Raw genomic sequence first — 26,925 nt, 5'->3', positions numbered from 1 at the left:
AATCAAAACAGAGTTTGACACTAGGTGAACCAGGACTGAAAAGTAAGAGTCCCTTTTCAGGAAATAATCTTACCAGGTGGACTCTCACACATGATTTTTACTCAGCTCCGTGCTTCTCCTGGGGTCCAATGTCACTCTGTAATTTGATTCTGATTGGACAGAAATGGAATATTCTTCCAATCAGAGGGAATAAAACACTGGATCCCTTCCGTCCAAGCTCTCCCTGATGTTTCTGCCAAACAACTGAATACAGAGATTTCTTGTGCGGTATCTTCCTGCAAACATTGCCCTAGTGATGGCTTCATATTTCTCTCATCTCATCACTCATGAGCTATTTATCCACTTTTTTCCACTGCCTCCTTCCACCCCGCCTCCCCACGGTTGCATGCCTCTTCGGCCCCCACACATCCAGACGTATTTATTCCCGTAAAGATAGTGACACTTAGGGTTTATTCTAAGACTAAATCTCTGGTGCCCAGTGACTAAGGACTTAAGCATGCGCCCGGCTGCTACGCTTACCCTCCTACCTCACTTGACTACCCAACTTTTTCCTCCTTTCCTTCTCCATTCTCTGTTTTGGCACAGTTCAGTTAACGCACCACCGCCAGGCCACTAATTGATTTTTGAAACCTGACATTTGTTTTCTTGTTTTCTCCTATCTTCCCTAATGGTACAGCACTACTAAGCAGGAAGGAATGCAAAGAACTAGAAAGTTCAAAGTAATTGAGGATCTGTCCATTCACACTGGCTGGCGTCAGGCCAGAGAAGAACCTGGAACATTTGAAAACTATTTATCAAGTTTTTAACCCTTTTTGGCTAAGGGGATGAAGCAGGCTTGCAGGGGTAGCGTTTGTGCAAACAGCAAGCTCGGCTGAATATGTTCTTTATGTGTTCAGAACTGCATGGCAAATGTCTCAGAAAAGGATTACTTTCCAATTTCCGTACCATTGTGCCGTGCTGAACTAGTTATTTTCTGTGAGATTGCAGAGCTGGGCATTTCAGAGAAACTAGACTTCAAAGTGGTATTCCTATTTCATGAATCCTTGTGTCAGAAATGAAATTTAAATCATCACTACTGTAGGTGAGGGTGGAAAAGAAAGATTGTATTCAGGTTTTTAGTGCAAATGTGCTGCAAGCCCAACCATAGACAGATTCATCCCCATAGGGGGAATGTGAAAAAGAAAAACAAAGAAGAAAACCAGTAAACGGGATTATCAAAATGTTAAAATATTAAAAATGATCGGGTAGCTGGGGTTCTTTTGCAAATTAATAAAGTTTTTGGAAGTGAAAGCAGGTTACAATGGTGTGAAATAGAAAACCTTTTCTAGCAAATGAATTGGAATTTATTGCTGTGAAAATTTAGGTTGAAATAAGAGGCCACTGAACCTGGTTAAAAAGAAAAAAAGGAAAGGTCTAGCTACGCTTAAAGCAGATTAAAATATATCTGAGTGGCAGTAAGTCTAAGTTAGATTTAAAATAAAAGTTAATATAAAGTATGAATTATCTTTTATCATACTTTGGTTATAATACCAACCTTAACAAAAGACCTTACAAACTTTTTCAAGTTCCCTTAAATCTCATATTTAACTATATTCTGTCCCATAAAACTGATCTTCTCTCAGTTACTGATTTATTTGAGAAAGTCAGGACAGTTTTAAGATAAAAATTTTTAAACTGCAATTAGCTAAACATAAGGCATCTTTTCAAGGATGACTGGAATTACTGAGAAAAAATTTACAAAAATTCTTATGAAATAATATTTTGACAACATGAAAGCTGTGATCAACCATTGTCTGAAAGTTATCGCAGCTATAAAAAAAGAAGCATGAATCAGGAAGAGGATAAAAAGGGAGAAAAACATCTACTTCAGAACATAATTAGGCTAGGTATAAACACCTCTCATTTCTATGTGAATATTAATCTTTAAAAATCTGAACACCGAAAGGAGAGCTTTGCATGTCATCGGACCTACGTCCAGGCTTTGAAGGGAGCATTTTTCTAAAAACTCTTTAAAAAGCTGTTTCACTGTGAATTGATGAGCTTATTCTGTGGCAAATGCAGAACTGTCTAATGGTTACAGTGTGCCATCAACATACATACATATGTAATAATATTCCAGGCATTTTTATTGCAGGTTGTTGTTCCGGCTTCTCAGTAGGGCAGATAAAATCATGTACAAGAACATTAAGGATTAAAGGAAGTGGTTTTTCCTTAGGTGATTGCTGGCAAAAATTCTCCTTCCCATGAGAAGGTAGCAAATGGACGGTGCTGTATTCGACTCTTACTTTCCACCAAATTAGGATTTCCACAGTCCGGAGCTCCGGCGTGTCTCAAGTTTGGGGACTCCTGAGGCTGTCTCTTCGCAGGAAAAGGTGCCACCACGGTGTCAAGGTAAAAATGGGCTGCGTTTCTGTTTGCCAACTGTCGAACTCTCATTTTTCTTTCTTTTTTGAACATCCAGTTCCAGCCCCCAAAATAGCCCAAAGCTGAAAAACTCTACCTAAAAACACTTGATGGTGCTTAAATTAGATGCCTAGCTTTGGCTGAAACGAACACTTTGCAAATGAAAAGAAGAAAAAAAAAAAAGAAACAACAACAACAAAAATAACCAAAAAACAAACCCTCCAACTTCCCTCGGCCCCTCCTCGCCCCCGCCCCCTTCCCGCCCCCCACCATTCACGGAGACGAGGTAGAAACACGCGTGGAAACAACTTCTGATCACTGAAATGCGGTGTGTGTTGGGTAGCAGGGTGGGGTCAGGGGTGGGTGGGGAGGGGGGGGTGCGGACCACAAGGTTTTCTGCCGGGACTTAAAAACACACACTCTTTCGCATGGGACCAAACCACTCCGGGCTGTCCGAAATTCGCTCTGCTGCAGGGCGAGCTCCGCTGCTAAGGATACGCCGGAGACCGGAGCTGCTTTTCAATTTGTTTATCACACCGCCCCTAGCCTTCCGCTAAGAGAAAAGTACATTCGGTGCATTTAAAAATACACACGCCTTAAGCAGGTCCTGCAAAACCTGAGCGCCCCCAGCGAGCCGCCGCCTGGATTTCAGCTGGGGAGTTTCGGGTCCCTTGCACAACACCTAAGACGTGCAAATGCTCCTTTTATTTTTTTTTTCTTTCTCTCTCCCCCTAATCCTGGCGGGGAGCGCTCGGCAGACCTCCCCCTCCACGTCTCCACCCCGATTCCCTCTCTTCCGTCCACCCTCTCTGCTCCGTCCCCCCGCCCCCGGCTCCGCCGGCCCAATCTGTCAGGGAACTTGTGTACAAACTGCGCGGCCGCCCCGCGCGCGCAGCTCGTGGCCCCGGCGAGGGGTGCGGTCGGCCCGGAGGGGGCGGGGCTCCCGGCGGCCTCCTCCGCGCTCATAGGCTGATCGTCCCGGCCGGCCCCGCCTCGGGGCCCCACCATTGGCCCGTCCGCCGTCAGTCTGGCGGGCCGGCCCCGCCCGCCGGGAGTCGGGTCAAATAGAGGCGGGCGCCGAGTGTCAGCAGTCGCGGGGCAGGTACGCGCGCTCGCACTCGGCTCGCGGAGACCGGAGGCGGCAGGAGCGGGCTCCGAGGACCCGGAGAGGAAAAGCGAAGAGGAAAAAAAAAGGCGCTCGCCGGGGCGGGGCGGGAGAAAGTGGCCGCCGGGAGGACGTCGGCGTTCGCGCGTGGCGGCGCGGAAGAGTTTCCCCTCCGCGCCCGCGGCTGGCAGGGGGTCCGCGCCCCGGGACTCGCCCGCCCGCGCGTGGGCCACGCGTGCCGCCCGCCGCCCGCGCCCACCCGCCCGCCGCCCGCCGCCCGCGCCCCTCCCGCCCGGAGCGTGCCCATGGCGACGCGGGTGCTGACCATGAGCGCCCGCCTGGGCCCCGTGGCCCCGCTGCCGGCCGCGCAGGACGAGCCCGTGTTCGCGCAGCTCAAGCCCGTGCTGGGCGCCGCGACCCCGGCCCGCGACGCGGCGCTCTTCGCGGGGGACGAGCTCAAGCACCCGCCGCCGCCGCCGCCGCCGCAGGGGCACCACCAGCACCACCACCCGCCACCCGCCGCCCCGCAGCCCGCGCCGCCGCCGCCCGCCGCGGGCCCCCGGCTGCCGGCCGAGGAGCTGGTCCAGGTAGGCACGGCCGCCGCCGCCGCCCTCCTCCTCCTCCCGCTCCTCCTCCTCCTCCTCCTCCTGCTCCCGGGCTCGGGCGTGTCCCCGCCGCTGCGACGCGCGGGCGACAGGGGCCGCTCCAGGCTCGGGCCGCGGCCACGGGGCGTCCCGGGAGCCGGAGCGGGGCAGCCGTGCGGGTCCCTTTCCCCCCCACCCCACCCCCCGGGGAGGGGACGGAGGGAGCGCGGCCGGGGGGCGCGGTCCCAGGTGCGTCCGGCCCCGGGGAGGTTCAGGAGGGAGCGCGCACCTTGCAGTGGGGTGTGCCTTCCCGGCTGTCGCGGGGAGGGCGCGGGACCTCCCGCCTGAGCCCGGCGCAGCTGGACTTTCTCGAGTCCCTCCTCCTGCCCCCGTCCCCGCCCCGCAACCTGTAGCCGTGGCCTTGGGGGTCCCTCCGGACCCCCTTCGCTTCCCCCCCCAGACCTAGGCGCGGGCGCACGGTCGGGGCGCCGCACGGGGAGGGTCCCCCGCCCGCCCCGGGGTGCTGGTTGGTTTCATGCGCCAGGAGCGAGACCAGCTTCTGATGCGAGCTAGGAGAGACTCGCGCCAGAGTGGGTGGGAGCACCTAGTTTTTTCCCTTCAAAGAAAAAAATATATTGATTAAAAAAGAAAAAAAGAGGCGCGCACACACCCAAAAAATAACTTGGGGTGTTGTTTTTCTTGGTGCGCGCGTCCGTTTCCTCCCCGCATCGAGAGCTGGCAGTTGGCTCTGCACTTGCCCGGCAGCCGAATTAGAGCAACCGCCTGTTTCTTTCGCCCACGCAGGGAATCTTAGAGCCCCAGAAACACACACACACACACACACGCACACAACAACAACAACCTAAAAAAAAAAGAACAAAACTTGCCGGGACTTTTTAGCCTGTCCCAGGGAAGAGAGAGAGAGACAGAGGAAAAAAAAATTGGAAACATACCCACATGCAAACAGCTGGAAGAGCTAAAAGCAGAAACCACTAACCACCGCGGGAGCGGGAGTGCACGAAAGGGTTTAAGTTGGGTTTATTTCGAGACTTTGAGGACGCTTTTCCCCCCTCCCCGAGCAGCCCGTTGGGTGTTGCAGTGCCTTTGCGCTCCTGCGGCGGGCGGCGGGGTGGGGGAGTGGGGTGGGGTGGGGGGGGTTGTCCTGCGCGTGTCGCCGTGCTGCGAAAGGACAGGGACATGCATCAGATCCGTGACTCACATGGCCAGAGCTTTAATTTTTATTTTTAAATCGCGCCCGTCCGGGAAATCCCGCGGGCATCTCTGTCGGATGATACCGGGTCCCCAAATGAACCGCTTTTGGAAGTCACTTGCGAGTGGGGCTGCGTTTATTTCGCCCCTCGGAAGGGCCATCAAGTTGTTTTATTTTTCTTTCTTTGGAAATTTCCCTTCGCGGTGTTGGAAAAACTGCTTATGTGACACTAAGGGGGGGCGGCGAGGTTAAAAAAAAAAAAAGATTGCCGCGGGATAACTGGCTGGAGTGTGTCCAAGCCGCCCCTCCCCACCCCCCCACCCCACCCCACCCCACCCCATTTCAATCATTTGAAAACGGGGCTGGTTATTTCAGAGGATGAGAGATGACTGAGCTTTTTACAGGGTCAGGGGGAATGTAGCATTGGCTGACGGAGGACAACGTGATAAATGTTTTGCTGGTGACTGTGTTGGTGATCCACTGCCTCTCCCACCCACGGCCCCTTAACACCACTCTACCAAGGGAGTGATTTTCCCTTAGGTAATTAAAGATCTGTCTCAGATAGGGATATGAATAGGAACGTTTCATTATCATATTAACCAATTACGGAATCTGCTGATTAAAATCAACATTTAGAGCAAATGTTGAATGCGGAGTTTGGTTCTCTCGGTGGGCACTGTGTTTTGTTCAGAGCGTATTTAAGTTTCCGTTGAGCAGAAAACAAGAAAAGACCCTGAAATAGCCTCAGTCTGCTTTCTATTAGATATTTTGACCCAACCACTATCGACAGAAAATAATTTTGTGGCATTGCTTTTAAGGTTTGTCCACCCCTCCCTTTTTTTTAATATAGCATATTTTATTTACGACATGAACGAGAATCAAGATAGCTTGCACTGTGTGTATTATAATACTCTGAACTACAAATGTAATTGTTATGGGGCAGGGACTTTCAGTTTTTAAGTGATAATAAATATGCATAGTTATTGCATGAAGAAGTTGCATGTTTTCGGTTTGCCTCTTGTTTTCCTGATTAGCCTCTCCGATTGTGGCGTATAACCCTACACATGTTATAAGGTTTTCATGCGTTTGTAAGGTTTTCATAAACCAGTTGTTACACCATAGAGGAACCTGAACAAATAAGCCACACTCCAGCGTTTGCCTGAGTACTGGTGGGGATTTTTAGTAAGCACTTGCTTGGCTTGGCCTTTCTAAAACAAAGTAAGTGAATTATGCATGTTCGTGTCTCTTCTTTTTTAGACAAGATGTGAAATGGAGAAATATCTGACACCTCAGCTTCCTCCAGTTTCTATAATTCCAGAGCATAAAAAGTATAGACGTGACAGTGCCTCAGTCGTAGACCAGTTCTTCACTGACAGTGAAGGGCTACCGTACAGTATCAACATGAACGTCTTCCTCCCCGACATCACTCACCTGAGAACTGGCCTCTACAAAACCCAGAGACCGTGCGTAACACACATCAAGACAGAACCTGTTACCATTTTCAGCCACCAGAGTGAGACGACTGCCCCTCCTCCAGCCCCGACCCAGGCCCTCCCTGAGTTCACCAGTATATTCAGCTCCCACCAGACCGCAGCTCCAGAGGTGAACAATATTTTCATCAAACAAGAACTTCCTACACCAGATCTTCATCTTTCAGTCCCTCCCCAGCAGGGCCACCTGTACCAGCTACTGAATACACCGGATCTAGATATGCCCAGTTCCACCAACCAAGCAGTAATGGACACTCTTAACGTATCTATGTCAGCCACCATGGCAGGCCTTAACACACACACCTCTGCTGTACCGCAGACTGCAATGAAACAGTTCCAGGGCTTGCCCCCGTGCACATACACAATGCCAAGTCAGTTTCTGCCACAACAGGCCACTTACTTTCCCCCCTCACCACCCAGCTCAGAGCCTGGAAGTCCAGATAGACAAGCAGAAATGCTCCAGAATTTAACCCCACCTCCATCCTACGCTGCTACAATTGCTTCTAAACTGGCAATTCATAATCCAAATTTGCCTGCCACCCTGCCAGTCAGTTCACAAAACATCCAGCCTGTCAGATACAACAGAAGGAGTAACCCCGATCTGGAGAAAAGACGCATCCACTACTGTGATTATCCTGGTGAGTGATCTGAGCATAGTGGAGCTTTCAGGTGTTTGGTGTTTTGGATAGGATAGGCCTTTAAACCTCAGGGTTTAAAATTTCACATAAATGTAGTAATTTCTGGCAATCAGTTTTTATTTTCAGGGGGCCGGAGTGATAGTGAAGCTCCTAAGGCATTTCCCTTGCACACGGCCGGCTTGTGTTTGATCCCCGTACGCCATATGATACCCTGAGCCCTCTAGGAGTGATCCCTGAGCATGGAGCCAGGAGTAAGCCCTGCTCACTGCCGGGTGTGACCCAAACTGCCCCCCCCCTTTTTTAATATATATTCTGATCTCTAGGCCATACCACGGTACATAATTATTTAAATTTCTAGTTATGTCAGAATTATTTTGACATAGTGACCAAAATTTGACGAAGATTAAATACGGGAAGAGAAGTTGGCCTTATCATGAAGTGGGGATCAGTGGGCTGCTATTCTGATGGTAGATAACATTTGAGGGTCAAATTGCTGATGGTAGTACATCAGGTTACCCACATATGCTAGCTTATGATCAATACTGGATAGTCTTATTGAACTTTGGTACATATTATGATGCGCTAAATGAAAAGCAAATGTAGGCGTATAGAGAGCTGGTCTTTTAGATCGTGGTTTCACATTGTCAGCTTTTGAACCATTTTTTTTTAAGTTACTAAAGTATATTACTCGTACAAAATACCCACTGGAATATGAGCACATTTTAAAAAACTTTATAGGTTGGCTTGATTGTTTTAATTCTTTCCTACTAAAGTGTAATATAAAGTAAATCACTTTATATCTGTAATAAGGGAGCTCTCTGTAAAACTTTTAAAACTGAAGCTTCAGATATCTCTAGTATGAGAGATTTCTTCTTTAAAGACAGATTTTAAACACTGAATCATCAAATGTAAAGATTTCAAAAGGATCTCCAAAATGACAAGCTGTTCTTCCTCTCCTCTTTTATTTCAGGCTGCACAAAAGTTTATACAAAGTCTTCTCATTTAAAAGCTCACCTGAGGACTCATACTGGTATGTAATTTTCTTGTTAATTCTGTGAGTTGTGTAAATAGTGTGAGTGGTATTCATCCTTTTAAAAGCCAACACGTATTTGATCTCTTCTTTATTCTGTCAACTTTTATTTTTTTAGTGGCCTACCTTTTCAGCACTGGCTTGGCTCAAAATTCAGTTCAGTGAATAAATTTCGTTCCAGGAAAGCTAGTATTCTTCACCAAGGCCTAGGCTTTACCATATAATCTCATAGAGAAGTACTCAATGCAAAAAAAAAAAAAAAGATGTTTACTAATGGGATTTAAAAAACATTAATTTAAGCTACACCAGGAGGTGATCACGGACTATGTGGTTCTGGGATTGAACCTAGGCCTCCTTCATGCAAGTCAGGAGCTCAGCCCTTGGAGCGCTCTCCCTGTGACCCTGCCTGTATATAAACATTTTGATATTCCTATGGTAAAAGGGGAGAAAAAAAAATGGGTAACATTTTCTCCATCAAGAAGTAATCCATTGGCTTTCATAGAGCTGTATCAAATACTAAAACTTGCACTCAGCATGAGAAGTGTGACTGTGTAACACATAGTATCTTCAGTTTTGCCTTTAGCTCCACATTTCTGTGTTTAATGCAAACACAGAAATCACAAAGTATAAAAAGCAAAGGCAGAGTTATGGTTTAAAAGTTAACTCTACGGCTAACCCGGATCCATCTGGGTACCCCATTTTGGTCCCCCAAGTGGTGATGACTGAGCGCAGAGCCCCGAGTAAGGCTTGAGCGCTACCGGGTGCAGCCTACCAGAAAAGTTAGTCTGAGGGGACCAGGAAGATTGGGACCAGAGAGATGATACTAAGGTCGTCAGTGTACTCGCAGGAGCTACGGGTTCAGACCCAGGCCAGTGATTCCCTGAGCACCACACTGGGAATAGCCGGGGACACAGCATGCAGGGTGTGGTCCAAAAAACCCTACAAACTTCAGCAGCACCCTTCCTGGGCCCTGATTTGATGGGTGATTTGATTCTAGTTGTTTGATCTTTATTTAAAAAGTGCTAATGGCTGGAGAGAATAGTGTAGGGCTTAGTTGAAGTGCTTTCCTGCATGCAGCCAACCTTACAGTAGTCCTCAGCACTACAGGGAATGATCCCTGAGCCAACTGAGCCAGGCGTAAGCCCTGCGTGTCACCTATTGTGACTCAAATCCCCTTCTCCCGGAAAAACATGTGCTCCTAAATTTAACCCATTTTTAGTATTTATTAGATCTCTACTAGTACATTTTAAGAATCTTAAAGAAAGTATCAGAATTCATTTTAGGACCAAACTAACATGGCTTGCTTTAAAATTTTCCCAATACTCCAAATGTTTTCAAATGTTAAGATAGTCGCTATTTGTGATTTTTTTCCTTAGCAGCCCTGAAAGAACTTACATAAAGCAATTGTTATTTTGCCCTGCGTAAATGTAGCTTTACCTAAAGTTCAAGGAATAAGTTTGCTAATAAAAGCAATAACCTAGCAAAATGTTTTATTCCGTCATTTCTATGGAAACCAAAGTATTCAAACGGATCTTTGAATGGGTTGTTGGATTAGTGTAAGGACTTGAATCTCCCCGGGCTAGATGTTACTATGGAAATAGAGTTTTGATAAGTGAAGTAGTTATCTCTAATTGCTGCATTAAAAAGTAAAAGCCTTTGAACAAAGGTCAGTGCTGAACTAGAACACTGAGAGGAATATGATTGCAGACATTTTGTACGCATGGGTGGAAGCATTGCTTGGTATATCCTAGTACTGAGAACAACTTATTAAATCTAAGTTGTTACCTGATGACATGTGGTAGATTTCAGGGCTTTTTGAGAAATTAATTTTAAACAAAAGATGTATTTATCAATAACCTTAATTGATATCTTCATCAAGATTTTGGAATCAGAAGAATTATGTGCAAGGAAGGATTCAGCGTATATAGGGCTGTGCTGGGAACTTTTAAAAATAGGATAAAACAATCTAAATTTTCCTAGATAAAATAGCAAGGCCAAGTAAACACTCCCTACAGAAGCACTGAATTTAAAATACCCCTCTACAGAACATTATGTCAAGGATGCTTTGAAATTGTTTGTTTTTTTATCTGCATTGATTGAAGGGAAGTGTAAATAACTTAGACAATTTCGAATGATCGTTTTTTCTTCTCTGAAAGTCCTTGAAACGGGAGATAGGACAGAGAAGCACGTTTTTTTCATGAGGCTAAAGTCTCCTAATAAAAGGGGAGTGCAGCTGTATATAGAGATGTAATCACCTGGTTATTGCAGGAATTGTAGGCAAAGCATATCTAAATGGCCTTGCAACCTTGTCAGGGTTTAGTGCTCTGAATGCTTATACTTGGGATTCTGGAACTTGACCTGCTGGCAAAGAAATTTAATAGTGGGTTGTCTTAACAATGCTTGTACTAGTAAAAACAAACTAAAAAGAGGACCTCAGCCTAATTTGCGTCCTATGCATCAACTTTTTTTTTCACCTGATCATAAACGTGTGGCCTTCGGATGTTTAATGAGTGAGAGACCATATAATCCAGTTTAATAAAGTTTGTTTGATAGTCTTTCAAATGCCTGGGGGTGGGGGGGACGATGAGGGATTGTAGCAGACTTGTTCATCTGGCTAAACCCGTTCTTGGGTAATCATAGAACATTGAGGTTGTTTTCTCCTCATTTCTGGTTTCTAGACAATGCCTTTAAAAATTACCTGCGCTCTCCTTGCATCCTCCTCACTCTGTTTTTAACTGGATGTATCTGGAGCCAGAGGGAACCTCCTTTTTTTTTTCCCCCTTTTGAGACCCAGTCAGTTCTGAAATAACATCTTCCATTTAATAGCTTTAGTTTGTGTCTTCACTCTTCCTCCGGGGCAGTTGATTAGGGGGCGCTGAAAAGCAATTCATCGAAATGTTGAGCTTGTAGTTTATATATACTTTTTTTTTTAAAGATTATACTTCTTATGGACAGAATGTGAAATATACTAGCATTTCTAGGCTATAATTGCAATTGCTTTAAAATGTCAGGTTACCTTATGTTTTAAAAATGATTCAAGTAATTAAAACAATCTACATCTGAGTTCTTTTTAATTGCTTATTCTGGGCTTGTAGATTATAAACTCTTAGCTTGCAAATTGAACCCCAGAAAATAGTCTTTCCAAAACAAAACTTTTTTTTTTTAAATGGGATGAAAGGATAGATGTCTATTTCTTGAATAAGTTTTTCTAAGTTCGTACACTGTGATTTTGTTATTTTGGAAAGCATACACAAGATTGTCTTTATGTGGTTGAACAGAATATTTGAGATGTTGCGTGTCTCCCAGGATTTAGGAGATAGACCCAAAGTTGTCTTTACCGACACACGACAACATACATAGAGGCTTTTAGAGGCAACCCCTTATGGATGTGTGGGTGTTTGTGTGTGTTGTTTGTAATTTGTGTGTATACTTGTCATGCCTCTGGTTAGATATAATTATAGTTGCTTTTAAGTACGTGTCAAGAAGTAGTATATTTTCAAAGAAACAAATAATTGTACTTTTTCTAAGCATTTAAGTGTAAGCATTATGCTGAAACTTCATGGTCTGTGTACAAGAGCTATTCCTATTTTCATCTGAAAGGTGCTCCTAAGCCTCTTTAAAAAAAGATTCATCTGGGTGGGGGGAAAGATAGCTCAAAGCACCAGTGCTATCCCACCCCCCCCAAAGAAAACATAAAACATCTACTATTCTGCTCTTACAAAACATGGCTAGTAAATTGAGTCATGAATCAAATAGAATAATCTACCACCGGCAGCAGTATAATTTATGCTCAGACACCTTACTATTCTTTAATTTCATGATGAAAATTTAAGATTTAAAAACACTTTTAAGTATGGGCTTGACTAAAAAACAAAACAAAACAAAAAAACCCGCAAAACACAACACGAAGACCTTAAAATATGAAGCAAAAGAAAAATTTGCAGTAAGTTGTTTCTATTATTTTGTTTCATTTTGGAGGGCCATTGTGGACCACTCCTCGTAGTGGTTGGAACTACTCCGTGCTCTGTGCTTGGAGGTTGCTCTCAGTGCCCAAGGAACCGTGAGATGCCAAGGCCTGAACTGAAATCACCATGCGAGGCCAGCTCCTTAACTCCTGTCCTAACTCTCCAGTCTCCAAATTGTTCCATTTTTGTTTGTTTATTTGTATGGGGGATGCACCCACCCCGTGGTGTTCAGGAACTGTATGTAGGTGTCACCCCTGGCAATGCTTAACTAAAACTGCGTGTTACGGGACATCAGATCCAGGCCTCCTGCTTGTCAAGCTCATGCTCGGCCTATTGAGTTATCTCTCCGGTTCCAAAGAAATCTTTTCTTATCACTGATGCCATTTCATGGCTTGTCGATGAGTGCCGTAAGTTGAGTTAGTGTTTGACGAAGAGAGTGTGAAAGTTGCTTTGAAAATTGTTCACACTTGAGTAAAAAGCACGTCCCAAGGGAAGAAATTCCAGGAAGAAAATAATGAACTAAATACAGATGTTTGAAATTTGACTGACTTTTGCTCATGTGGCTGTGCACTTACCTCTAGAGAACACGCTACTGCAGTCGGAAACTAGGGAATGGTACCGCTTTTAGGCCATGCATCATTCGAGGCTATCTCGAATAGGGCCGCCAACTAGCAGTTGGACCAGCACACACAGCGCTCGGATCAGATCACGTAACTCCGACTCTGCCTGGGCTATGCACTCCATGATTCCGGGGTGCCTTGCCAGCAGTAGTCAAGAAAAGGACAGTTGCAAACCTCCCCCACTAAAGGCCATGGGAATGTACAGATAGCATGGAATCCAAATGGACTGTCTTGAGCACACCATTTTACACTGAGATTGTGTTTAAGAATGAACTTCATCCTAAATATTATTTTTAGTTTCAGTTTGGGTATGAAAAAGCCCTCACGGTTCGGGCGGGAGAGAGAGTAGGGCGGGCCCTTGCTTTGCATGCGCTGACCTGGGTTCTAGCTCAGGCACCATATATGTCTGGTCTCCTGATCCAGTCAGGAGTAAGCCCTGAGCACTGCTGGGTATGGCCCCAACATAAAACATTCTTGGATATAGAATTCCTATCTAATTCTTTGCTCTAGAGTTATCCATGGAATATATTAGAATTATTTTTGTTTCGGGGGTGGCAAACCTGGCAGTGTTCAGGGGTTACTCCTGGCTCTGCACTCAGGAATTATTCCTGGTGGTGCTTGGGGGGATCATATGGGATGCTGGGGATTGCACCCGGTCGAACCCGGGTCATCCATGTATAAGGTAAATACCTTACCTGCTGGATTTTTGCTCCAGCCCCTATATTGTGATATTTTTATGAAAGAATTTCTCAGCGCATGGTTCCCTAAGCACTGCCGAGAGCATTCCTCGAGCACAGAGCCAGGAGTCACCCAAGTGCTGTTGGGTGTGGCCCACACCAAATCCTCCAAATCAAATAAACTCCTCAGTAAAGATATTTTCATTCCTAGTATTCCCCACTAAAAGAAATAACATTTTCTGATACAAAATCTTTCTCTTTTTTTTTTTTCTTTGTAGATTTGGTAAAGGAGGAAGGGCTTTTACAAATAGGAACGAGATCTCACTTTTGGAGAATTATTTCTTGTTTAATATTAATATTTCCTATAGATACTTTTATGAGCCTTTATGGAGATCATGCATCTAGGACCCAGAGATCAAGATTGGTTAACCTAGCAACCTGTGTTTTAGTAGAAGCAAAAAAGTTTTTCAAAACAGAAAAGCATTAAAAAAAAATTCTTGTTTGAAAATCATGGAGGAAAGGAGTGGCACACTTAGCCAGTATTATAGATGTTACGAGTTAGGTGTGCGGTTGTTTTCAACCCTCCTTTTTCATTTGCAGCTTTGAGTTTTGTTTTTTTGTATTGTCACGTTTAGGCTTATGTATAAAAAGTAATAACTTGGTGGAAAAGACTTTTTAGTTCAGACCCCTGAGAAGGTATTTTTAAACATAAAAAAGTAAACTTTTAGTGTTTGGGCTGGCTTTTGGAAGACCATGTGGTGCTGGTGGACTGACCCCAGTTCTCCACCTTGCAAAGCATGTGCTAGTAGCCTCGATTACCTCCCCAGTCCAGAAACATGTGCCGGTGGTGGTGTTGGGGTGTGTGTGTCTGCGTGTCTGTCTATGTGTGCGCTGTGGATTAAACTCAGTACTTCACATGTTCATATGTCTAACACAAGTGAGCACTCCGAGACTGAGCCACATCCCAGGTTCCCAGAAACAGTTTTGCTTTTTGGGTTTTTGGGCCATAGCCTGTCGCTGCTTAGGGCTTATTCTAACTTAACCTTACTCTGTTCAGGGGAATATGTGTGGTGCTCGGGATCCCCTAGTTAGGAAGATGAAATATTGTTTCTAGGATGTATTCTTTCATTTGAAAAACATTTATATAGGAAATCGTTTCAACATTATTTGAGATGATAAATTCCTTTGAAGGTTAAGTATAATTTAATTTAGTAGATATTTTTAGCTGATCAGTGCAAATTCCAAAGACCTGTCTTTTGTGTTCTGTATTAGTGGGAGAAGATAGTCCATGTGTTGACTTAAATAGAATTGTTGAATTATAGAAGTTGAGAGCGGAGTCTAATGAAGGTAAAAGGAATATGTATAGTGTAATATTATATTTTAAAAAGATAATTTAGTTACCAAAATTTTTACTTTGGTAGATATTTTTAGTTCTATAGAATATACTGGCTGTTTACTTGATGACCTACATCTTTTCTACTAAAAGATTAGGAACAAAGTAATGTCCTACTTTAGTGAAAGTATCTCTGTAGCAGCATCCCTGTCCTGTCAGCCTGCATTTATATTCCAGGATCATGGGCAACTCTAAGGATGAGTTACTCTTTCAAAAGTATAGCAAGAGCTAACTTCCATTAGAAAAAAAACTAGGCGGGGGAATAAACTGGTGAGTGCTTGAATGACACAAACCATTAAAAGTGAGGAAGAATTTCCTAGTCCAGGTTAACCTGACAGCAGCTTGAGAGGTAGTGCAAAAGGGCTGAGCACCCAGGCTTTGCATGTGAGAGGTCCGGTTTGGTCTCTGTTTCACACAGTCCCTGAGCCGCCTCCAGAGTGTCCCCGTGAGTACCCACTATATACTGCCCTCACCTTCCCAAATATTGGCCTTTTCTTTGTATTAACTCTTCTAATGGTAGCAGTATTTTTTTTCTTCTGTTGTTTTTTTTTTTAATTCACTTATTTAGTTATTGTTCCTTTTTTATTTATTTCGGCCTTTTGGGTCACAACCTGTGATGCCCAAGGGTTGCTCCTGGCTCTGTACTCAGGAATTAACTCCTGGTGGTGCTCGGGGAACCATACGGGACGCCAGGGATCGAACCCAGGTCGGCAGCATGCAAGGCAAACACATACCCGCTGTACTCGGGTTGTGATAGTTTCAAACCTTGGCCTCCCAACATGCAAAACAAGCACTTCTGCCTGCGGAGCTATCTCTGCCACCCTCCATTGTACCTTAGGGTAGTAGCAGCTGTAGAAGCCTCGAGGTTAATCCCACTGTTACACAGAGGACCACCAAGCCACTTTTAAGCGTAGGTTAGACACAGTACAGCTCTCTGGCCTGATGAGATGGTCCATTGCGTCTTTGACCAGCACTTTGTAGTTTTCTAGGACTTTGTAGTTTTTTTCGTCAAGTCCATTCAGCTCTGTAGAACAACAACTGAAGAAAAGCGGAAGTAACCAAGTTGGCCACACTTGGGCCAAATGTGAGCCTTTCGAAGATTCACCAAGTATGTGATAGTATGTATAAGCTAGGATTCTTCTACTTGGGAGACCAGGTAGAACTATTTGGAGTCTTAATATATATGTGCAAATGTAAATCAGTTGCTCAAAATGAATTTCAGTGATGGAAATACAGAGAAGTGACACAGGAATGGTTGTTCTTTTGCAATGTTAGAAGATTCTGGAATGGTTAAGGCAAATCAGATTTTCAAGAAAAAATAAGCTGGTCTACCAGGAAAGAAGAGAAGACTATCAGCAGAAAAAAGGGAACTTCTTAGTTATTTTAATCAGGTTGACAGGGATGTTACAGGAAATGGTGCATTTTGCAAATACTAATTTATGGAAATAAAATTTAGAAATAGAAACCTTGTATTCCAAATACAGGCGATGTACTGTATTAATAAAAAGATTTTTTTATCTGAAAAAGTAATGACTTAGATTTAAAAAATTAATTAGATTTTAAAAATCTAATGAACTTGGGGCTGGAGCAATAGCACAGTGGGTAGGGCATTTGCCTTGCACAGGGCCAACCCGGGTTCGATTCCCAGCATCCCATATGGTCCCTTGACCACCGCCAGGGATAATTCCTGAGCGCAGAGCCAGGAGTAACTCCTGTGCATTGCCGGGTGTGACCCAAAAAAGCAAAAAAAAAAAAAATCTAATGAATTAAAGAGGTTTTTTTCCTAATTTTTTATGAAATCAGTTTCTCCGGGAATTATTCTTTCTCATAGATTTTTTAATAGGTCTCTAAGTAAGGGGAAATAATCGGCTGGATATAAATATTCCTGAAATAAGATCATGTTGAGCTTTAAAGATTCTTAAACTCTAAGAAGTAAATTTTGAAAAATTACTTTTTATCGGTTTGCATTGTTTTGATTCTTAGAATAGGCAATAAATTTTAAGTTCTTTGACATTGGAAAATAAATCTTACTGTTTTGCAAATCACTTAAAATTGGCTACAGTATTTATTAAATATTGGCTTTAATTCTTACTCTTTTTTAGCCTTTATCAGATGTAATTATATTAACTTTCAGCTAGTAGAAAGGAAACTTGTAAATAAGTTGGGTTCCCTCCTGCCCCCAACTCCCAAAGATTTTGGGAAGATCTGATACACAACGTATGGCCTGTGGGGCCTTCTTTCTCACACACATTATGAAGTGACATGAAACAACTATTCTAACAAATATTTTGTCCATATTTTTCCTTTGTTAGAAAAATCTGTATTAGAATGTTGTAGGGGAAGGCCTTGGTATGAGTCTATTGAATATGTTCAGCAGAGCAGAAAAACTTCCCTTTGTATTGTAATGAGGTTCCAAACTAATTTTTTATCTGTTCATTAGAGAAAAAGATTCAATAATTTTTTTCGTTAGTTCATTGTTCGAGTTGTTTTTAGAAATTCTTTGCAGTCCTTTTCTACTAATCCACTAAAATTTGTTTCACCTGGGATAAAGGAATAGTATCTTCAGGTGCTAGTTGGGGCTTATTTGCCGGCACCAAACAGTTTCAGTTACAGGGTCCTAAAAGCGAATCTTCACAGGGGGCTGGTTTAGCGAGTGTGCCCTCTGCCTGCCCCAGACAGTCTGGGGTGTAAGGCGTCGAGTAGTTATTTCTGAACTGACTTTCACAGGTGGCCTTATGTTTGGAAAATTTTATATATATATGTAATCATTCCCTATGGAGTATATTAGTGCCAATGGAAGACTCTTAAGTAGGATATTGATGAAAAGTGGCAAGCTGAGATTCTTAATGTGGAGTTCATTTTTTTGTTTTGAGCTCTGCCTGCCTTACCGTGAGGATGAGCTTAAAGAATAATTCCTGACTTGGAGTAGGGGCTCCATAGATGTGGAGGCCTGATCTCTCCTTTGATAATATGTTATATATAACATAGATTGATTTACTTTAGTGTAGATTATTTAACTTTAACTTTTTTTTTTAAGTAAGGTTGGGGATTTTTTTTTTTTAAGATAAAGTTGCAGCTTGTTTTTCCTGCTGTACAAAACTTGTCTCTCTCTTTTTTTTTTTTTTTTTGCCTTTGGAAATTTTTGCGTTAACAGCATGAGAACTTAAGAATACGGTTGATGTTGAAAGAGCTTAACTAAATATTTTAAATTGGTGGCATTGGAAAGAGATTCTGTAAAAATCCAATTAAACTTTTGAAAGCCCTATCCTGTTGAAATAACTTAAAGGAAGTCAGTTTGGTTTCCCAGAAGTACTGTGCATAGTGTTTCTGGCTGAGGAAGAAAGGCCCAAATCTGCTGTTTGGACTGAAATCGGGGACCAGCTTCCTCTATGATGTTTTACTTGAGCAGTGTTGATACTTGAACAAATCCCATTGAAACTTCCCCAGGTGGGGGAATGGCTGTCCTTGCTTTTATAGTAAAGCTGGGACCTCATAACTAACTGTCCCAGACACTGGTGGTATTCTTGGCTGAGTAAGCTATAGATGTGCATAAATTGAGAGCAAAACCCCAAATGCTTGAGAAATTTTAATGGCTACCGTTTTTCAACCTATCAGTAAAGTAAACTTTAAAAAACATTGGTACAGTTTATTGCTTCATAGCCAATGAAAATAGTGGACAAAAAGAGTCTAGTGTCCCTTGTTTCTTAAATAAACTCTGAAAATTTAGTTCTCTTGCTATGTAGTTATTTCATTCTAAAAGACTAGAATGATTTCTTTTAAAATTGGAGCACTTTAGGAATTTTTTTCCTCACCTCAGACATCAGAAATAACTTTCCCTTTCCATTAAATGACAGTAGAGCATTTAACTGGCATGTTTTTGTGATTTATTTTTCATGAGGAATAAAAACAAACATTGGCACAAAATTTTTGTATAATTTACATTTCTGTGTGATAGTTATACTTACTACTAACCTTATAACATTCCTGTATACTAAAAATACATGTGAAAAGGTTTGATTGTATTAGCGTAATAGGTTCTTAGAATGTATTAAGAGAATGGAAATAAACACTGGGGATCAGAGAGAGACAGCAGTGCAATGACTAAGACACTTAGCTTGCACGTTCGATTCCCCAGCACCCCATATGGTCACCCCAACTCACCTCCCAGGAGTGATCCCTGAATGCAGAGCCAGCGTAAGCTTCAAACATAGCTAGGTGTGGCCCCAAATTCCCATGCGCCCTTCCCCCCCCCCCCCCGGAAATACTTTAAAAAATTGAAGAATTGTTGCGTGTTTTTCAAATGGAACTTGGGAGCCTCAAAGAGAACTTAAAAGAAGATAAGTGTGTCTTGATTCAGAGCCAGAGGAGGGCAGAAAAGTGGCCGAGAGATGCATAGTATATACCATAGAAGTGGAAAGACAAATCTCCTGAGAAAGAATTGGTATAGATTTCAAAGGCAAAATTGGTCCTTTGTGATTATGGGATTTTGTGTAAGGGTCAGGCCAGTTATCAAGACAGCAAAAATACATTAACCACAGGTTGTAGAAATCTCAGTTGATGTGGACAATGTCTTTTAAAATTTGTACTCAGTTGAGTAATCTTACAACTTCCTGAATGTGATACTGTTAAATCAGGCAGAAAGGCTGTTGAATTTCATCATGGTACTAAGTAACCAGTGTTCACGGCAGCTCTGAGGAACTTCCCTTTCACAAGAAAACACTCTGTTGGGTGTTTTAAAAAAGATATTCATAAAAAGCTCAAAGTAAGCAGTAGTACTTTAATATACAGATTTATTTCACACTCTAGTAAACCAGTATATTCCTCAAAATAAAACAAAGCATAAAATTGAAATTAGTTAATGCTCAGTGAAAGGTTCTTAGGTTTCGGGATTTAAGGGGTGGAGGATATATGATCTCAAATAAGGTTTTAAAACTGACAGTGAAGATCACATTATAAATACTCATTGTACAAATAGCAACCAGCACGCTGTAGACCCTCCGAAGACTAACATGGTAAGGGATGCATTGACTGAGCATGTCGCCGTCCGTTCCTTGGCGCACAAGTAGAAAATGCAACAAGCAAGAGTTGATACAGACTGGGGGGGCGTTTCTTAGGAAGTGAAGAGGGCTATGAAACTGGGTGACTTGAATGAAAACTTCAGTATCAAATGCAGGACCAGGGAATGTAGCTCAGCCAGGTAGACCATGGGCTCAGTACTCAGTACTGGAAAAAAATGCACAAGACTTTACTACTTTACCACTTTATTGAAAAAGGAAAAAATCTTAGGAGTCATTCTTGCGTTGGTTTCCTTTAGCCTGCAGTATGAGAAAACATGAGTGTTGGTGCTGGTGTAAATTCAATCATGGTCGTCCATTTTGGGGAGGCCTAGACCTGTTTTATGTGCTTGCAGTCAAGGACTGTTCTTAAACTCACTGTGTTTATGTGAGCAGCTCCAGAATTTTTTCCTCACTTGGTTATCTCAGGTATTTTTCTGTACTAATCTAATTCAGGGTTGTTGGTCTAGAAATGATGTTCTTAGAGGAGTCATGATAGTTATACCATACCCATTTACTCAGTACATAGGAATTTTTCTTTTTTTCTTGGTCGTTCAGTACTGTTCAAGAAAACAGTTCCCTTGACTCGAGTTCGTTAGAAATTGTGTCGATCACGGTGTTCATGGGTTGTGCTTCCCTGGGACCGTAGTTTTTTGGGAACGGACCTTCCCAGGCTCGTCCACCTTGCAAGCAGCCCAGCTCATGGCTCTCTTCCTTCTGCAGGTGAGAAGCCGTACAAGTGCACCTGGGAAGGCTGCGACTGGAGGTTCGCACGCTCAGACGAGCTGACCCGTCACTACCGGAAGCACACGGGGGCCAAGCCCTTCCAGTGCGGGGTGTGCAACCGCAGCTTCTCCCGCTCGGACCACCTGGCCCTGCACATGAAGAGGCACCAGAACTGAGCCGCTGTGGGCCCCGCTGCACCTGTGCCCGTCCCACTGCAGATCACTTGGCAACATTTTAAACCACAAACTTAACTCTATATATATATATATATAAAAGAAAGAAAAAAATTTAAAAAAACTGGAAATGTATATTTTGTATATTTGAGAAAACAGGGAATACAATGTATTAATACCAAAGTGTTTGGTCCTTTTACAAATCTGGAATGCTTGCTGTAATGTACATGGCTTTACTCAAGCAGATCTCATCTCACGACAGGCAGTAACATCTCAGCGGGGGTTGGGGGTGGGGGCACAGGGGTTTTGCAGTGTTTTTACCTAAGCACCATCATTTAATGTGACAGTGTTTAGTGAATAAATCAGTTGGCAGGCACAGGAAGAAGACTGGATTGTATGTCAAGATTTTACTTGACATCGAGTAATTTTATTTTACTTTTTCCAATATTAGATAATTCCTTAGAGGTGAGGTACGCATTGTACCTGGCAATTTGCAAATAGCCACTGAACAAATGTGTTTTTTTTTTTTTTCATAAAAAAGATATGAGTTGCCTATATTTGCTATTCAAAATTTTGTAAATATGCAAATCAGCTTTATAGGTTTATTACAAGTTTTCTAGGATTCTTTTGGGGGAAAATCAATAATTCTTTTGTTGAAAATAACCATGACTACATCTACAAATAGAATTTGTGATAAGATACCTCTTCGAACATTACCAAATTCATTTCTTTGGGGGGGGTGTCAAATAATCGTTCAGATGAATTTAAATGCAGATTTTGTGCACTGATTAAATGGGATTGTTTATTTTAAATATGAAAGAATTTTATATGAATTGTGAACTCAAGAACATAAATATAGTTACAATGGAAAAAAGTCAAACCTCTTGCTATAAGCTAAGTACAGTATCATTTTTGAAAAGATTTCAATGGTTTTCATATGGCAACAAATGAATTTATGATACAGTTTTCATATAGCGATGTTTGCTTGTGCAGTACTGTTGGTTAGATGCCAATTAATGTGGATTTTGCATGTAATGTACAATGAGACACAGTAATTTTACCTAAATTACAGTGGAGTTTAGTTAACCTATTGTTAATACTGACTCAGTGTCTGCCTTTAATTATGTGACATGTTGAAAACTTAAGCGAGTGCTACATATATGCAATATAAAATAGTAATGTGATGCTGATGCTGTTAACCAAAGGGCAGAAAACATAAGCAAAATGCCAAAAGGGGTCTTAATTGAAATGAAAATTTAATTTTGTTTTTAAAATATTGTTTATCTATTTATTTTGTGGTAATATAGTAAGTTTTTTTAGAAAATTTTCATAACTTGATAAATTATAGTTTTGTTTGTTAGAAAAGTTGCTCTTAATGTGTAAATAGATGACAAATGGTGTAAATATTTTGTAAGGCTTCAAAATGTTTATACGTGGAAACATACATAAAACGCATAAATCAGTTTGCTGTTTTGCTTCTTTTTCCCTCTTATTTTTGTATTGTGGTCATTTCCTATGCAAATAATGGAGCAAACAGCTGTATAGTTGTAGAATTTTTTGAGAGAATGAGATGTTTATATATTAACGACAATTTTTTTTGGAAAATAAAAAGTGCCTAAAAGACTCCATGTTGTGCCTTCTTTTATCAAACCTATAATAGCAAAATTGAACTGGATGATGTAATTTTCCAAAATAAGTTTTTTATTGAGGGTAGGTGAATAAAAAATTTCCTGTATTGACCCAAGCTTAAGATAAATAAAAGAGGGACTTTATGCTATTCCTGGTCACCACACGGATCGCACTAACTTTTCAGGATCATTACCCGAACACATTGCAAAGGCTACTTAACAAGACTAGCTTTATTAGGTAAAACGCATTGTTTTCCTCTTTTTTGTTTTGGTCCACACTTGGTTTGGAGACCTTGCAGTGCTTGGGACATCAGCTGCTCCAGCCCTTTCATGCTAAGTCCTGTTTTTCCACTATTCTAAGTGGAAAGGGGAATGTTACGGAGTAATGCTAAAAAAAAAAAATTGCAGCTTGGTAGAGAAATTGCTGTAAATAGATAGCATTAGGACAGGAGATAGAAAAGTAAGCCTAGCATATGTCTCAGATGAAAATCAAGCATGGAGCTTAACAAGTGCAAGGGAAGTGCCCTACGGCTGAGCTACTTCCTGGCCTCAAAATGATCTTTAAAAATTACAATGTGAGTGGCGGGAGCGATAGCACAGCGGGTAGGGTGTTTGTTTGCCTTGCACATGGTGGACCTGGGTTTATTCCCTGACATCCCATATGGTCCCCTGATCATTGATGGCCAGAGATACTTTGTGAGCACAGAGTCAGGAGTAACCTCTGAGCAATGCCAGGTATGACTGAAAAAAAAAATTAAAATGATGAAGACTTGTCAGCAGAAAGAGGGAGATTCTTGTATGATCCATTCAAAACATAAAATCCCCATACTGAACAAATGAGAAAAAGAAATATGACAGTACACGCTGAGGTTGCATCACAACATGGCCAAGGAAGAGAGCAACTTTGTGACACAGAAACCTGCCAAACACGCTTGGATCAAGGTTCACATCTACAGTGATAAGTTGTGTTGATAATATGTACCCTTAAGGTACCGTGATGAAAATGGAGCCCTGGCCCTATGGACTTCCTCCTAAAGGGAAAACCTCTTCTCCACCCCAACACAGTAACAGAAACTAATTGCTAGATGTGCTGTCACGCATTTGATTGGTATCCAAGACCATCACGGTCATGGAAACAGAAGCTGTCGCAAGCAAGAAAAGCCTCAAATGACATTTCTGATGTGATGTAAACACTGCGTGGAATTCTGGAACCGATAAAGAAAAACAGTAAAGTGTGGAGTCAGTACATCAGTCTTGATTCGGTGTATATCATGCTAGAGTAAATTATTAGTGGGAGAAATTAGGGATTTGGTGTATGGGACTCATCTGCAGTGATTCTGTAAATCTAGAACTCGGGCTTTTAATTTGTTTGGGGCCAGAGACCACACCTGTCTGCTTGGGCATCGCCATATCTGGGGCTGGAGTACAAGCCGCTGTAACCACCTGCGAGGCCAACACCTTAAGTCTCTTTGGTTTTAGTTCTTTGTTTTGGAGTCACACCTATCAGTGGTCAGGACTCCTGACTCAGCTCAGCAATCACTCCTAGCAGTGCTTGGGGAACTATATGGAATGCCAGGGATGGAACCCCTGTTTGGCCATGTACAAAGCAAGCACCCAACCTGCTGTATTACCACGCTCAGCCTCTATTGCTTTAGTCTTTGTATCATCCCTCTGACCCCTAAATCTGAAACTTGTAGAATGTTACTTTTTTTTTTCAAGTGAATGAAGTAATCCCAATCAGCAATACATATTTCCAATAAAAGACCTTGGAGTCAGGGCCAAAGGGAAAATTGCAGTTATATAACCTGGCATTGTGAGTCTTATTGAGCCTCTCATTTGATTCCTCATTCTTTCCTGTCATTCATGTAATAGTTCAAGAATGCCACACAGTTGATTCTCTTGCTAGAACTTTTCATTCTCTCACAAGAGAAAAGCATTGCAATGCTTTGGCTTAAATTAACTTGTAGAAATTGGAAAAGAAGCAAAGACAGCTCCGGGCTAGTAAAGCAATCACAGCTGTACTGGAATTCAGTCATAATTGACAACCGCATGAATGAAGATATTTGGGGGTGAGGGGGGTGCAGTGCAGAACAGCTGAAGGGCTAAAGTGCCTACCTTGCTGGTATGAGATGGAGGAACATGGAACATCTGTCCCCATGGAACTTCTACTCTCTGGCACCCCATCATTAGAGCATGTGATCTCAGATGCCACATTGAACCGGGTTATGTTCGATGACCACAACCAAGCAGATGTGCTGGACCCCAGGACCAAGTATAGGAACCCTGGGAAGCATGTGTGAACACTGCAGGTTAGTCTGCTCCTCTGACGAGTACTGCAGCCAAGTGTGACCAGGACAGTCAAGCTTCTATTGCCTCAATCATGGTGACAACACAAGGGTTAAAAAAAAAAAAGTGTGAAAGAGGGAAGAAGAATTTTTAAAAAATTAAGAAAAAAAATTGAATTCGACTTTGAGCCATACCCAAACTGGCTAAGGGCTAGGCCTGCCACAGTGCTAGGTGAGGATCGTTAGTCTCCGGATCCTGGGACTAACGGAACCTGGTCTCCAACATACTCCAAAGTACGTGCTCCAGCCCTTTGGAGTATCTCCTAGGCTCGTAATAATAGTTTAAAAGTTTGTTGCTGGAGTGATAGTACAGCAGGTAGGGCGTTCCCTTGCATGCAGCCGACCCGGGTTCCATTCTCAGCATCCCATATGGTCCCCTGAGCACTGCCAGGAGTAATTCCTGAGTGCAGAGCCAGGAGTAACCCCTAAGCATCGCTGGCTATGATCCAAAAAGCAAAAACTTACATATATATATATATATGTTATCTTGTGTATAGGACAGGAGCAGTAGTACAGCGATACGGCATTTGTGATAGTGCAGCAGGAGGTAGGACATTTGCCTTGCATGGGGCTGACCCAGGTTCAACCCCCGGCATCCTCTATGGTCCCCTGAGCACCGCCGACAGTAATTCTGAGTGCAGAGGCAGGAGTAACCCCTGAGCCTTGCTGGTGGCACCCAACAAGTGAAGGAAAAGAAAAAAAGTTACCTTGTGAGAGAAACAACTGTTGCTTTGGTTTCAGAGTCTAATTGTACTGAGCTTCCTAGTATGGCAGCTCGTTTCACCCCATGTCCGATAGCACAACTTTTGCCAATTCTCCTTCCATCTCTTAACTGTTCTGTTTCTGGGCTGCTTTGTTCTCACTATCACCAGTTCCCTGTTCAAATCCTGCCCTGCTGAAGCTTAATCAGACTTCATTGCATACGTATTTTGGAGCCCCTTTTTATATTCCGAAACAACATGACACCATAACACTTAAAATAGTTTCCAAGTCCTATCATATGTTTTTCTTCCCCACATTGTCAACTTCCTGGCTGACATACTGATTCTTAGATTACCTTTGTATTCCTGATCTTATTGATTGATAAAAAAAAAAAAAGATGTCAAAAATAACTTATTAGTGCTGGGTGAATTGGCTTCTGCCCTGCAGCCTTTGAATCAAGCTTTTGTTGCCAAATTTCCTCTTCAAGTGTACTGTTGATAGAGCATTAGTGTTGGGTTTCTGATAAGGTGTAAGTGTGAAACCGATTTTAATGTGAACTTGATGCTTTGTGAATTTTTAAACATTAAAAAAACGTTTTCCAGGGAAAATGATTTTAGACAACCATACCTAACATTTCAAAGCTTTGAATAATTGAATTGCTAATCGTATACTCACTAAAGGAATATTGGGTTTCAAATATTCATAATCTTGGGGAACAAACGACCTAAGGGACCATGATGAATCTACGAGCTGGAGAATAGGCTTTGGGAGCAGGATCCTTGGGTGTGAAAAATGCCACAGGGTGCCCCAAATACAGCTGGGAGTGAACCCTTTTTTGAACCAGGGTACCCCCAGCATTACCACATGTGTTACCCAAACCAGAAAAAAAAACAAAACCAAGCTAACCCAACCAGACAAAAATTGAAAAGTACACAAAGCTCCAATTGACCAGAATGTGATTATATGATTATGATTTAATATCAAGTATTTAATTTTCTTGGGGGTGGGTGGGCCACACGTAGTAGTGTTCAAGGCTTACTCCTGGCCCTGTGCTCAAGGATCTTTCCTGGCTGTGCTGGGGGACCATGTGCAGTGCTGGGTATTGAACCTGGGTCAGCAGGTGCAAGGCAAGTGCCTATCTCTCCAGCCCTTACTGTTTGTTTGTTTGTTTCTGAGTAAATA

At 42.6% G+C, this 26,925-nt stretch overlaps 1 protein-coding gene across 1 annotated transcript; it reads left to right on the top strand.

The window, feature by feature from the left end:
- The first annotated feature begins 3,788 nt into the window (after positions 1-3,788).
- KLF5 (KLF transcription factor 5) lies at positions 3,789-21,155 on the top strand. Its single transcript, XM_056109861.1, has 4 exons — positions 3,789-4,095; positions 6,560-7,430; positions 8,401-8,460; positions 20,893-21,155. Exons 1-4 carry the CDS (start codon positions 3,814-3,816, stop codon positions 21,069-21,071), a joined length of 1,392 nt encoding a protein of 463 aa, XP_055965836.1. The 5' UTR covers positions 3,789-3,813; the 3' UTR covers positions 21,072-21,155.
- The last annotated feature ends 5,770 nt before the right edge of the window (positions 21,156-26,925 follow it).

This window comes from Sorex fumeus, unplaced genomic scaffold, assembly GCF_029834395.1.
Source record: "Sorex fumeus unplaced genomic scaffold, SorFum_2.1 ptg000008l, whole genome shotgun sequence".
Classification (NCBI taxonomy): Eukaryota; Metazoa; Chordata; class Mammalia; order Eulipotyphla; family Soricidae; genus Sorex; species Sorex fumeus.
The sequence above is the reverse complement of the archived record's forward strand: the minus strand, read 5'-3'. Positions and strand labels throughout refer to the sequence as shown.